General features: G+C 48.0%; 1 protein-coding gene and 1 long non-coding RNA gene across 3 annotated transcripts in view; one reads left to right on the forward strand and one right to left on the reverse strand.

Moving 5' to 3' along the window:
- Cdh4 (cadherin 4) overlaps window positions 1-14,728 on the forward strand; it is a 470,314-nt gene that overhangs the window by 334,059 nt on the left and 121,527 nt on the right. For both annotated transcript variants that reach the window (XM_036184660.1, XM_036184661.1), the window contains exon 3: window positions 1,496-1,722. In XM_036184660.1, coding sequence (XP_036040553.1) covers window positions 1,496-1,722 — 227 coding nt within the window. The remainder of the gene's footprint in view (window positions 1-1,495; window positions 1,723-14,728) is intronic.
- Window positions 457-3,365, reverse strand: LOC118582113. Its single transcript, XR_004944730.1, has 3 exons — window positions 3,185-3,365; window positions 1,459-1,777; window positions 457-1,369 (listed from the first exon to the last, which is right to left on the reverse strand). It is a non-coding gene; the product is annotated as an uncharacterized LOC118582113 (long non-coding RNA).

The following is a 14,728-nucleotide window of genomic DNA, read 5'->3' on the forward strand; positions in this document are numbered from 1 at the left end:
ATGCCTTGTGGCTTAGCCTCTGTCTGATACAGTACAAACCACCTAGCTCCAGCTTTAAGGATGCTTAGCCGCAGAGAGACACCCTGACCCTCAGAAGATACAACCAGGTTCTCTACACTGATGACTCTGTCACTGACAGAGCATAAGTGCCTGGTCTTATTATATTTAAAAACACTTTCAAGCCAGGAATAGTGGTACACATCTTTAATACCAGCACTTGGGAGGCAGAGGCAAGCATATCTCTGAATTCAAGGCAAGCCAGGTCTACAAAGAGAGTTCCAGGACAGCCAGGGCTACATCGAGAAAACTTGTCTCAAATAATAATAATAATAATAATAATAATAATAATAATAATAATAATAAAATAAAGACACATTCATATTAAACCCACAAGCAGGAGGAACCAGCAACTGGGGAGACATCTCTAGTGAATGATTCCAGACAAGGGAACCCACATGTTATTTATTATTTCAAGGCAGGCAACAATAAAAGGTGAACATGCAGGAAAAACACTTTATCAAATGTAAGTGCAAGTCGCTTTTTTTAGTTTCTAGAATAAATAGTAATTAAATCATGTAAGCTGTGACAGTGAAATTGCTTATAAAACCAATCCTCCCACCATAATTGCTTAGATACCCACATTTTTATAAATACTGGGTAACTTTATCCATTGCTTTTATCAGCAGAATGTGACACCAGCTGTTGGTGCTTCATAATTTACCACCGAGTTGGGTGACAGTCACAAAAGCGTGTGTCTAAAAAATGCACTACCGTGGGCCAGATGAATATGCAGTCTTGGCGATGTCTCTTTCTGTGGTGGAGTTGGAAGTGGCTGAAGCGCTGGTACATGGTGGGGGGGCGAAAATTTAGTTGCCTAATTAATGTTTTGGAAGCAAAATGATGCAGGATACCCAGCAGTGTCATAGGCTTTGTTAACTCTGTCACTAACCAAGAAAGTTTGTGGCTGAGCCAGGCCTGCCTGTCATCCTGCCTCTGCCCCAGCAGGACCCAGGTGTCTGACAAGTGTCAGATCTCACAAGCCATGAAAGGGCCAGCCATGCTAATCCCATTTCCAGAACGTTCTAATGTGGAGGGGAGAGTCTTGACATGCCAGCTCTCTCTGGTTCCTTCACTGCACTCAGCTTTCTTGGACACAAAAAACAGATCCAAAGGACTGGGCGTCTATACTGACAGGCAGACGTTGGTGTGAGGCAAGAGGTGGGAATGTGGGAGTCTTCCAGTGGGTAGAGGTTCCCACTCCACGACAACCTCTGCATGGGTGCAGAAACTGTCCTGTGTGGAGGGTGTCCACCTGGGTTTGGAGAGTTGAGGCTCATCCATCCTTTGTCTTGGCCTCCAGCTACTTCTCCTGGAAGACAAAGGCAACCCCAGTGAGGACTTTACTGTCTCAGGGCTACTTGGGGCCCAGATGCTGTACCTGCCATTGCAGCCTTTCACCTGCTGGCCACCCTGACCGTCTTCTCTCCTCTTACAGTCAAGTTCAGCAGCTGCTTGGGCACCAAAGGGACGCAGTATGAGACCAACAGTTTGGACTTCAAAGTCGGGGCTGATGGGACAGTCTTCGCCACCCGGGAGCTGAAGATCCCCTCAGAGCAGGTGGCCTTTACTGTGACTGCACGGGAGCGCCAAACTGCTGAGCAATGGGATGCTATGGTACGGCTGCTGGTAGCCCAGACTTCATCCCCACACTCTGGACACAAGGTAAGAGGAGACAGCACAAGCAGGAAGGTCTGGGTGCAGAGCCTTTCCCTGACTCCTAGAAGATGAAGGTTGACAGATCTTGTCTGTGCCCATCAAAGGCACAGCATCACCCCTAGCCTCCACCATTCATTCTGAGGTAACAGAGTCACTCTCATGGGTAGGACATCTGACCAGCACACCGGGCCCTGAGCTCAGTCTACTAAACTGCCTTCTTTGTTGCATTTTGAATGAGTTACCCACACTTCCACCTTGCTCTGCAAACCACGAATTCTGTGTGTAGCCTGGGCTCTGAGGGTTGTGCCTACTAGTAGCTTTCAAGGCCAGGAGAGCTGGCCGGCAAAGCAGATCAACCACAAGGCTGGGAAAACCAGGGTAAGTTTAGTTCAGAGCTACAGAGACATGGAGGGAGAGCCAAAAGGAGAGAGGACAGACAGGAAGAGTGAGATGTGAGGGATGGGGAGAAAGGTGAGGAGGATGAGAGACAGAGGAGAGGGGACAGCAGAGAGGGGTGATAAGGGGGAGGGGGAGGGGCGATAAGGGGGAGGGGGAGGGGTGATAAGGGGGAGGGGGAGGGGTGATAAGGGGGAGGGGGAGGGGTGATAAGGGGGAGGGGGAGGGGTGATAAGGGAGAGGGGGAGGGGTGATAAGTGAGAGGGGGAGGGGTGATAAGTGAGAGGGGGAGGGGTGATAAGGGGGAGGGGGAGGGGTGATAAGTGAGAGGGGGAGGGGTGATAGGGGGAGGGGGAGGGGTGATAAGTGGGGAGGGGGAGGGGTGATAGAAGGGTAAATGAAGGGGGAGGGTGGTAGAAGATGGAGGGATGAAAAGACAGAGAAAGAGGTGGAGGCAGGAAAGGAGAGAGGACTAGAGAGAGGTAAATGGGAAGAGAGAGGGAGGGGAAGGGAGGGGTGAAGGTGAGTGCATGGGGGGTCAGGAAAATGAAGAGACGGTGAGTGCTCCCATGGCTCAGCCCCCAGCTGTGTCCCTGGGAAATAAAGGGGAGTGAGGGCACCGCCCCTGCCCTGGTCCTGAGATCACTCTTCTCCTGCACTGTCCAGCAATCTGCCCAGTCTCCACGCAGCCTCCGTGACACCCTCTCTGTTCCATTCCTGCTTGTGCTGGAAGTCTAGGTAGCTGTTCAGCCTCTAGCCATCAGAACTGGGGCTAGCAGAGAGCTTGCAGCCTGGGAACCTGCAGTAGGGAAACACTGAGAAAGCCAGCATGCTTGGAGAGGAGAGCATGACAGGTCCCTCAAACTCCGTGTGCTTCCATAATCACAGCGCAGTGTAAAGCAGTCTCAGGCAGCTGTGAGGGGGTCCCCCAGGAAATGCCCACAAGACCTGAAGTTAGTTGAACAAAGGTAACCACATTCTTTTATACGGGTTTACCCAGAATCTTACATAACTGAATGCACCTTTGAAAGCCTCTTAGAGGGAGAAAATCTGCACATTTCCAAAATCCTACCTGACCAAGGAACCCTTTGTGAAACAGCTTGCAGGGCAGGCGTGCCAAGGAATCCACTTTGAGTTTTGATCTTTTTTTCTTGAATCCAAGTAGGAGCAAAAACTTAGGAGGATATTCTTCCCCAACCATGGTGTGGGAAAGCAGGTTATGAGAGCATTATCTGGTGTGGGAACCAAGCATCTTAACATATTACTAGTGTACACACAGACACAGACACAGACACACACACACACACACACACACACACACACACACACACACACCTGCCTATGGATGCTGGAAACTCCACAGCAGGCAGGTGCGGCTGCTCCCTCTTCCCCATGCATTCATCATGCACGGCTCCCTGTGCCAGGACTTGGCCATTCCCCTCTGCACTAGTTACTCCTCTTGCTGCCCTGTGAGATGCCTGACAAGAAGCAAGCTGCGTGAAGACCTGTCTGTGGCTCACAGTGCAGGAAGGTACAGTCCATCATGGAGGAGAAGCCGTGGGAGCAGGAAGGCAAGGCTGCCGGGCACATTGCATCACACTTGGGAAGCAGAAAGAGGCAAACGGTGGTCCTCAGCTCCCTTTCTCCTTTTTATTCAGCCTAGGACCCCAGCCATGGGGTGTTGCTGCCACTGTTGGGATCTTCTCATCTCAGCTAACATAATCTGGAAACTTCCTCACAGACACGCACAGAGGCTTGTCCTCTCGGGGATTCTGGATCGTATCAAACTGGCAATCGATATTAATCATCACAGCTGTGACTTCCTGTGCCAAGCAGCTCCAGGCTCTGGATTGTGATGCAGAAACTCTGGACCTGATGATCAAAAACCAGGCTCCCTACAGCCCATCAGAGGCTTGGGGTAAAATTCCTGACTGAAAATAGATCCTTTGTTAGGCACATGGTGAAGCAAGCTCAGACACATTGCTGTGGTTAGCGGCTTCTAGACTCTACACCTCAGAAGACAGCCTGGAAAGGGACCAACAAGCACCACAAGGGACACAAAACTCGTGTCCCAGGCTCAGAGGGCCTGTGAGCCCAGTCACCCCGACCCACACTCCAGATGGCAGCAGCCTCCCCAGTACCCCAGTCTTCCACTGGGTTTCACATCTCTCTCACTGCCAAGGGCCCTGTCCTGACTCTAGAGTTCCACTCAGCCCCCACTCCAGTTGTGTGAACTCAACTCAATCTCAACTTGTCATCCCAAAGATAGAGGGTACCATTGTCTCTACATCACAGGTAGTAAAGATGAGAGGTGTCACCCAGCCTCTTTCGGTGGGAGTGGGGGGAGAGGATGGACTGGTCCTCTGGGTGGGAGGAATTGATGGCTCTCTAGGTTCAGCTGAGCCTGGCAGAGGAAAAGCTAAGATGCTCCAGTTTGCTATTGGGAGGTTGGGGAATTTCAGGGTTGATTTTCCTGGAATGGAGAGCAGTGATGCCATCAATATCCTGTCCTGGAGCTGAGGAGAGTGCACTGTGAGGTTCTATGAGCTAAGCAGGTCACATGGAGTAGCCTGTTTTACTGTTGGTGCTACATCCCAGCCCTCACGGTCCTGTGCTCAGCGCCAGCATCACTGCTGTTCATCCCAGGGCAGAGCCCAGGGGCTTGAAGAAGGAGGTGTGGAGCCCAGGGAAGAGCTGTGGGGTCCTGGTATCCGTCGGTACTCCCTTACGGGAATGGAAATACTGATTCGCTCTTCAGCAAACTGTCACTCCAGCAGTGGATCAAGGTGACCCGTTCCTCGTGTTCCCATCTGCCTGCCACAGCAAAGGCAGGGCTTCTCTGGGGAAGATTTTGGTTCAAGCATTAAATCAAATCTCCTTCCATATACAATATCTAGCACTCAAGGGAAAATAACCAAACATATGAAATGGAAGAAGTCAAAATTAGTGAAAATCCAGGAAAGCAACAAATCATAGACCAGAGAGAGCTGCAAAAATGGGACTGTGCAGAACGTGTTCACAAAAACTGAATAAGAGCTTTTGACAAGACTGGAAGAATTTGGAATTGAAAAATATGATAAGCAAAACCAAATTTTTTGTGGATAGCTATTGATATCAATGGAAATTAGACACAGATGAAGAGAGAAATCCCAAAGCATTTATTCAGACTAAAGTATGGAGGTTTGTGCAGGAGGAAGTTCTGGCAGAGCGTTTGGATGATGGGAGCAGGAGTTACATGAGCAGCAGGGAGGTCTGTGAGGATGGTGGTGGGGAAATGTCGCACCGGGACACAGACCTGCAGACATATATGCAGGAGCCCTAAAAGTCTAGGCAGCCCAAAATAGAGAGAAACTCAGTTCACACCTTAAAACAAATTACCTTAGCGCTAAAGAAAAGAACACAGAGTGGCAGGTGGGAGGAGGAAGAGCTGAGGCTTGGGATCCAGGGACGTGGGGCTGTAGCGTAAGGAAGTTTGTCTGTACAGTGTAAAAGAAGGGAGGAATCTGCTGTTGGTGAAACACCCTTCACCACATAAAACTGAGTAACAACATCATCAAACACACCAAAGCTCTAACAAATTATGAGTTATGAGTTAGTTCTCTGGACTGGTTAAGGTTAAGAATGGGGTGAAGTGAAGGATGGATGGTTGAGGTGGACAATGGGTGAGGTGAGGAGGGATAAGGTGAAGGATGGGGTGAGGTGAGGAAGGGTAAGGTGAAGGATGGGTGAGGTGAAGGAGGGGTGAGGTGAGGAGGGGTGAGGTGAAGGATGGGTGAGGTGAGGAGGGGTGAGGTGAGGAGGGATAAGGTGAAGGATGGGTGAGGTGAGGAAGGGTAAGGTGAAGGAGGGGTGAGGTGAAGGAGGGGTGAGGTGAGGAGGGGTGAGGTGAGGAGGGGTGAGGTGAGGAGGGGTGAGGTGAAGGATGGGTGAGGTGAGGAGGGGTGAGGTGAGGAGGGGTGAGGTGAAGGATGGGTGAGGTGAGGAGGGGTGAGGTGAGGAAGGGTGAGGTGAAGGATGGGTGAGGTGAGGAGGGGTGAGGTAGAGGATGGGGAGGTGAGGAGGGGTGAGGTGAAGGAGGGGTGAGGTGAGGAAGGGAAGTGAAGGGATGTGAGGTGAGGGGTGAGGTGAGGAGGGTGAGGTGAAGGAGGGGTGAGGTGAGGAGGGGTAAGGTGAAGGATGGGTGAGGTGAGGAGGGGTGAGGTGAGGAGGGGTGAGGTGAGGAGGGGTGAGGTGAAGGATGGGTGAGGTGAGGAGGTTGAGGTGGGTAGGGTTGAGGTGAGGAGGGTTGAGGTGGGTAGGGTTGAGGTGAGGAGGGGTGAGGTGAGGAGGGGTGAGGTGAAGGATGGGTGAGGTGAGGAGGGGTGAGGTGAAGGAGGGGTGAGGTGAAGAGGGGTGAGGTAGTGGATGGGGAGGTGAGGAGGGGTGAGGTGAGGAGGGGTGAGGTGAAGGAGGGGTGAGGTGAGGAGGGGTGAGGTGAGGAGGGGTGAGGTGAGGAGGGGTGAGGTGAAGAGGGGTGAGGTAGTGGATGGGGAGGTGAGGAGGGTGAGGTGAGGAGGGGGGGAGTGAGGATGGGTGAGGTGAGGATGGGGAGGTGAGGAGGAGGAGAGTGAAGGATGGGGGAGGTGAGGAGGGGTGAGGCAGAGGGGAGGGGAAGGACTGATGAAGGTTCAAGACAGGAAGACAAAATGGTGTGTTAACAGCACATGTGGGAAGCAGGGAGTGTGTGAACTCTGGGAAGGAGACATGAACTCTGAGAAGTGACTGCTGGCACCAAAAAGACCTGAGACACATTGTTCTGGAACAGAGGTTGTCAACCAAAGAAGACCACCGGAAAACTCAGATATTTGCATTATGATTCACAAGAAAAGCAAAATTCCAGTTGCAAATTAGTAACAAAAATAATTTTATGGTTGGGGTCAGACATGAGGAACTGTATTAAAGGGTGGAAGCATTAGGAAGGTCGAGAACCACTGCTCTGGAAAATTCTGGCATCCAATTTTAATAAAGTTGATCATTCCTTACCCAGAATGCTTGGGGCCAAATGGTTTCAGACTTCTTCATATTTTAGAATATTTGCTTAAGACTATAGTGAGGCATCTTGGGGACACAACGCAAGGCTAAACACAGACGTTATCTATTTCATCTACATTTTGTACACTTAGCCTGGAGCTGTGTGTACATGTGTGTATGTGTGTGTGTACATGTGTGTATGTGTGTGTGTGTGTTTACTATGACTTATCCTATGAGGTCAGGTGTGGAATTTTCCACTTTGGATGTCATGATGGTGCTCAAAACATTTCAGCTTTTGAATTTTTTGATGACAGATGTTCAACTTTATTATATTTTGATAAGATAAAAAATACTTATTCTAGGGACTGGAGAGATGGCTCCATGGTTAAAAGCACTTGATGCTCTTGCAGGGGACCAAGGTTTGGTTCCCAGCTCCCATTTGGTCACTCATGCCTTCCAGCAATTCTAATTCCTGGGGATCCCTCCCCCTCTTCCGGCCCCTGCAGGCACTGCACACATACAGTGCTCATAGGTATTTGCAAGCAAAACACTTAAACACCCATAATAAAAAGCAAATATTTAAAAGTTTGACAAGTAAAACCTTCCTTTAAAAATTCTTACTCTAAAGTCTTTGAAAAATCACTGAAAGTCTTAAGATTGTATGTGTGTGTGTGGTGTGTGTGTGTGTGTGTTCAAAGATAATAAATTCAAGAGAGCAGGAAGGAAAACAGAACAGATGGGCTAATATATTTCTCTTGGAGGAAGATGCTATGCTTACAAATATCTTGGTAATTATAAAAATGAAGACATGTTAACATACAAATAAAAGAAAACATGTTGACAGACTGAATAAGTAAAAACCCTGCTAGGTGCAGCTTGCTAAATACACATCTCGGAAGTGTAAGAATGGAGACAGGTTGAGAGTAAAATCCTAGAGGGAAACTGTATAAATAACAAGCAGAAGAAAGCTGGAGGAGCTCTGTTGACATCAGACAAACAGACTGGAGTAAAGCCTCATGTGGGGGATATGTCACAGAGACCAGAGGACACACGAGGCCCAGAGTGGCGGTGCACGGATGTGACTCCAAGCAGTTCAAGTTGATGGGAATAAAGGGAGAGATAACAAGCAATGTGCAATTCATTGTAAACGTTAACAAGCATCCATCTGTGAGTACAGACAGACATGCCAGCTCCCGTGAGGAAACGGGAGGAGACCACACGATCAGGAAGCTCAGCCTTGTATGCTAAGGGCCCCCCACTTCTAACTACAGACAGAGCAGTTACAACCTTTAACCCAAAAAGTCTCACTATAGTTGCAAGATTTAAAGTCCAAATAGACATGGATTGTAAGGTTGTTTGGTTGGTTTGTTTGTTTTTAATGTCAGAGCAGTTAAGCTAAAAATCAATTGCAAAGATAGCTGAAAAATCCCATACATCTGTAAGTCGAGTGAAAGCCTCTTTCTTATCCCTGTGTAGAACAGAACTGAAATGTAAATTAGGGAGTATGTTGACTGAATAAAAATACTAGTGGGGTACACCCAGGTGAAATGTCTGGGCTTCATGGACAGTGGGATAAAGAAAGGAAACCGCCTTCCAAGTGCTCATCCCTAGAAACTGCCAAGAGAGAAGAAAATGAGGCCCAAGTAAAAGGAAAAATAGCAAAGAGAGAGACAGAGAGAGGACACAGGAAATCAGAAAGTTGTAGAATTAGTGACAAAAACAGGCTCAACAATGATGAAGTTGATTGTTCTGGGTAAGAAAAAAAGACAGAAGCAGCAAACATCCAATTCTAAGATAAAAAAAAACAGTGCTGACCAATCACATGGACACTAGGAAATTATGTGAGGGGAGTGTGTACGATTTTGCCAAAAGCATTGAGAGTCAATAAACAAAGTTTACCAAAACTAATGTGATTTTAAAAAAACCCCTCTGATCTGTTATTACACTTGATCTTAGCCAAAAGACAAAGAAACAGCCAAATTTATTATTATAAACAAAATTAAAATCTGTATCAAGGGAACATTTCAACTCTGCTAGTAGGTTCTCCCTTAGCTAAGAGGAGAAATTAAGATTGATTCCACATTAACTTATCCAGAGAGTTAAATGAGAAGGTTAGTCCTATAAACCCATGGCCAGCGTGTCCCAAACCAGCAAAATTGTTGCTCAAGCAAACAGGACTCATGTCTGGAACTCAACATAAGTTTTTGCAGGCAGAAAATTGTCTTGCCTGACAAAAGCCTTCTCCAAAACCAGCAAAACTATGTCCCAAACCAAAATCCAAAACTTTCAGAATGCACAATAGAAAAGATAATCATGAATCAGTGCTACCTGTAAATCTATATAAACAAAACATTAAACTTTAATCTAGCTGTGTTTACATAGATTGATAAATCACAACTGAATTGTATTTATCCTAAGAATATAAGATTAGCTTAGTCTATGCAGTTCATAGAAAGATTAAGAGATTGCATTATCCTCTACATATCTATTACTAAAAGTTAACTTCTGTCCCAGATATTAGGAATTTTCGGGTTATTAGGAGAGACGTGGCCTTGCAGTGGTTCACAATGAGATTTACCAGCTCAACCGCAGCCATCCAATCAGCTATTGAAACAGGGAAAGAGGGCTCCCACCTCGTGCACTGAAGGTCCAAGCCAGTGCTATAAGACAAGAAAAAGAAAGCAAGATAAATAAGACTAGCACTGTAGTGTAAAACCTGAAGGGGTAACGGATAAGTCACTGGGCCAATGGGTGAGACGATGGATGTGGAGAATGATGCTGTGTGCACCAACAATGAATTCCAGCAAGTGAATCGCAAAGCCACTCAGTAGCTCACAGCATTGATTGAGGTAACTTAAAGGTCTTTTTCTTTTAATTCCTGGGAGACTTTATGTCAAGAGGACATTAATTCTACCTTGTGTCTCTGGTGAATGGCGGTTGGACCCCAACTATCTCCAGTCACTGCCAAAGATTCCTGGGGAGGCGGGCAGAATTGACCTCATGGAAGAACCACAGGACTCAGCAGTTAAAGGAGCTTTGGGAGAGAAGATTCAGAGACAAGAGCAGGCAGAATAATAAGCCCAGAAGAAAATGCTTACATTTTGCTTACACTATTTACAAGTGTGTATATATGCGGGGGGCACACATGTTGCAGCATACATGGAGAGGTCAGAGGAGAGTTTGTGGAAGTCCATTCTCTCCTCCTACCTTGAAGAATTCAGGGTGCCGGGCTTGGCAGCAAGTGCCTTTACCTGCTCAGGTCCCAGCCTGGACTCCTGAGAGTCGAGAGGCTCCAGCATGGAATAAGTCTCAATCTATGACCACCTGTGAAACACAGTCCATGGAGCACTGAAGTCCCAAGGCAACTCTCATGGAAAGGGGCATTAAAGTGAATTCCTCAAGAACTGTTGCCAGGGACTCCCACATACATATATACATACAAACATACATGTGTGTATATATATATATAAAATACATGCATATATTATATATGTGATTCTAGGAATCAAAATGAGGGTCTTTCTCCCATTGAGTCACACCCGAGGTCCCTGTATTTCACATGGTTACACAAGTTCCTATACAACATATTCAATTTCACCTTCTGACCTGCAATGTTTAAAGACTTCACCTATGACCTGGAGGGAAAACTGTGCTGTCCCCACTTAATTAGGTGGGAATAATCAAGGAAGACACTGATGTTGACCTCTGGCTTACACATAATACATGTACATACATATGCACATACACAACACATATACATTATACACACTCCATACCTGTACACACATATACTATACACACACATGCAGATGTACCCACTCACACTATATCTACAGAAATAAACGGGCACATACACTACACATATAAACTACACACACATACACTGTACAAACATACACTACACACACATATTGCACATGCAACAGAACACAAATGCATGCCTAGAACATACACATCACACACACACACATATACTATACACATATACTACATATACACTACACATTTGCACACATAGACTACATCTACACTACACACACATGCACAAGTACACAACACGTGGACACACTACATGCATGCTCACATTACACTTGCACACTGGCATGCATGCATATGCAGCACACAAGCACATATACACACTTAAAAATACACATGCTGAGGGCTTCCCAGCAGGGCTTGAAGGAAGTGAACTCACATGGAGATGCACCCTAAGCAAGCATCCTGTCATAGAAGGTTCTGGAGAGGAGAATGGCCGCCTGTAAAGCAGCGTGCACGGAATGTTCACGCTCTGGGAAGCGCTCGTGGAAAGGGGCCTTGGAGTAAATCCCTCAAGGGCTGTCGCCGGGGATCCCCTAATTTCTCGGTTCTGTTCATTCCATTTCTCTTCCGCGTCCAGCGCCTCCCCATTCATTATTTTAGCGACTCTCCGTGGCTCTGGGTAAAACCGACAGCTTCACAGTGAGATGAACCATAAAAATTTGGCAACTTCTCTCCTCCCCCAACCCCCAGCAGCTATTAAAGGCCGCCTTTCCGTGTGCGGTACGAGTGCTGCTCAGATCTGGAAGAACGTCCTTTCGTGCAGTGTTGCAGGAAAGCCGATAGCAATTCAATTAGGAAATGCAAATGAGGTCACATATTTCCCAGAGGAGCGATGAGGTGCCCTGAGGAATCTGAGCGTCACGGTAAATACTGAAGATGAAGCTTCCCTCATCATAGTCATCTGCCCAGCCGGTACAGCGCTTCAATGTGGGGATGGGGCCCGTGGGTACAGTTTGCCAAAAAGACACTGTTGTTTATGAAACTAATATTGGGCCTTCCAGCACCTCAGCACTTTTGAAGGATCCACTCACAGGCAGCTGGGAGCTACCGCGGGCTCCAGCTACAAGGGATCAGTTGTGTCTCCGCCTCTAGTGCTGTAGAAAGTGATCCCGTTTAAAGATGGATTTTACAATGGGTTAGATCCCTGTAAAAGGGGAGTTTTAGACACAGACACACATGGAGAACTTTGTCAGGAAGTGAAAACAAGGATAGTGTGTGTCTCTACACCCCCAGGATTGCTAAGGACCATGAGCATGCCAGGCAGGCAGGGAGTCAACCTCTCAGCCTCAGCCAGCACTTTAATCTTGGGCTCTGGCCTCCCACTGGGAAAGAATAAACCTTTGTTGGTTTAGGATCCCACCCCTGAGTCCTTGCCAGTCTCATCACCCTAACCCTCAGGCCCATCATCCCATCCCTCAGGTCCACCATCCCATCCCTCAGGCCCATCATGCCATCCCTCAGGCCCATCATGCCATCCCTCAGGTCCATCATCCCATTCCTCAGGTCCATCATCCCATCCCTCAGGACCACCATTCCATCCCTCAGGTCCACCATCCCATCCCTCGGGTCCATCATGCCATCCCTCAGGTCCATCATGCCATCCCTCAGGCCCATCATCCCATCCCTCAGGTCCACCATCCCATCCCTCAGGTCCATCATCCCATCCCTCAGGTCCATCATGCCATCCCTCCGGCCCATCATCCCATCCCTCAGGACCATCATCCCATCCCTCAGGACCATCATCCCATCCCTCAGGTCCACCATCCCATCCCTCAGGCCCATCATCCCATCCCTCAGGTCCATCATTCCATCCCTCAGGTCCATCATCCCATCCCTCAGGTCCATCATTCCATCCCTCAGGCCCATCATCCCATCCCTCAGGTCCATCATGCCATCCCTCCGGCCCATCATCCCATCCCTCAGGACCATCATCCCATCCCTCAGGACCACCATCCCATCCCTCAGGTCCATCATCCTATCCCTCAGGACCAGCATTCTCTTTCTTCCTAGTCCATTACCCTCCCATTTTGTAGCTCACTGCCACATCCATAAGGTCCATCACCCACTTCCTGTCCCCTCACCTCCCATTGTCATGGTTGATAGTTTCAATCTTGTTTCTGCCACTGAGGCTCCCATGTTGCCTGTGAGAAAATGGGAAGAGGAGTTCTTGTTAAGAATTAGTTCCACGGGCTGGAGAGATGGCTCAGAGGTTAAGAGTACTGACTGCTCTTCCAGAGGTCCTGAGTTCAAGTCCCAGCAGCCATATGGTGGCTCACAATCATCTGTAATGAGATCTGGTGCCCTCTTCTGGTGTGCAGGAATACATACAGGCAGAATACTGTATACATAATAAATAAATAAATTTTTTAAAAAAAAAAAAATTAGTTCCAGCCATTCCCAGAGGCCATCAACACAGAGTCCTTGTAGTCCTTCTGGCTGAACAGTGTCCTAAGAAAAGGCTCTGGCCCTTGTGGACTCTGCCCTCGGTGAGTTCTGGCAAGCTGTGAGAACTCTGTCAATGTCCTTGGTGTCTCCCTGAAGAGTAGAGATCTCCATGGTCCTGTGAGCTCAGACCATATCATGACTCCACTACTCCACAGGTCTGGGCTCAATGCCTGGTGACTGAGAGATGCATGTGGTCACTGGTTCACATGTCTGTGAATGCCAACCAGTGTTGCTAAAAAGCCTTATGGGAGACGGTCATGGGTAGAACCTCAGCCCAAGAGCACCAGGCCCCACTTGGCAGTAGTAAGATCCATCAGTGTCCTAGCCCCATGTGGCCCATGATATAGGGTCACTGTACTGTGAGGGGTGCAGGAGATGGACTTGAATGTGTGTCCTCAGCTCCTCCCAGCCACCACACTGTGACAACCATCCAGCCCCAGCACTGACTGGGCGCTATCTCCAGGTGCCTCTGAGGAAAGCAGCCATGGCTCCTTCTCCACATTCCACCCGAGACCTGAAGGAGCCATGGAGGGAGAAAGCAGGACAGACGGCATTTAGTCCCATGGACAATTCCGGGAAGGAGTGATGTGTTTTCCCTTAGTTTCCTAACTGAATCTAATTATTTTCTTACAGTGAATGTGGGTTTGTAGAGGTTTTTTTCTTTGTTCTGAGAACTAAAGGACAGTTTTGTTTATGGTGTTTCTAACCATGCATCATTTTCTTAACTCTCTGGAGTACATTGTTCTCACCCAGGGCATTTGATGATGTCTGGAACCATTCTGGATGTTGAGATGGAAGTGTGACTGGTGTTACTTAGGTGTAGGTCAGGGACACTGCCAGCAGTCTTCACAGTGCCTGGGTGATGGGATTTCAGCCTACGCTATCTGAAATCCCCAGGGTGGTAGGACTCACGGCCCACACTGTCTGCAGTGCCCAGGGTGGTGGGACATATGAGCTCCAACCCCAGGCTTCCAGTCCTCAGACAACACCAGATTCCACCACTCTACATTATGATCCTGAGTAAATTAAAAGCTGCCTCAATCAATACCCTGCACACAGTAGGTAGCTTACACAAAAGGTCTGAGCCCAAAGTGTCCTTGCAGATAGAGGAGATAACAAAATAATCACCCCGCCTTGTTCAGAAAGCCTTCCTATCACATCATCTCAGTGGAATTTCAGAATCTCTCAGTTTTGCAAATGATCAGAACTAAGTAACATCCAACTTCTGGGGCAAGGACAGCATTCATCGCACACCTGGGGCCTTTTCAGAATGAATTCAGTGTGTGTATAATAGCTCCGTGCTTTGTTTGTGAGTGTGGCTATCTTTCTGTTGTTTTATTTT

The sequence above is a fragment of the Onychomys torridus genome, chromosome 4 (assembly GCF_903995425.1).
Source record: "Onychomys torridus chromosome 4, mOncTor1.1, whole genome shotgun sequence".
NCBI lineage: Eukaryota > Metazoa > Chordata > Mammalia > Rodentia > Cricetidae > Onychomys > Onychomys torridus.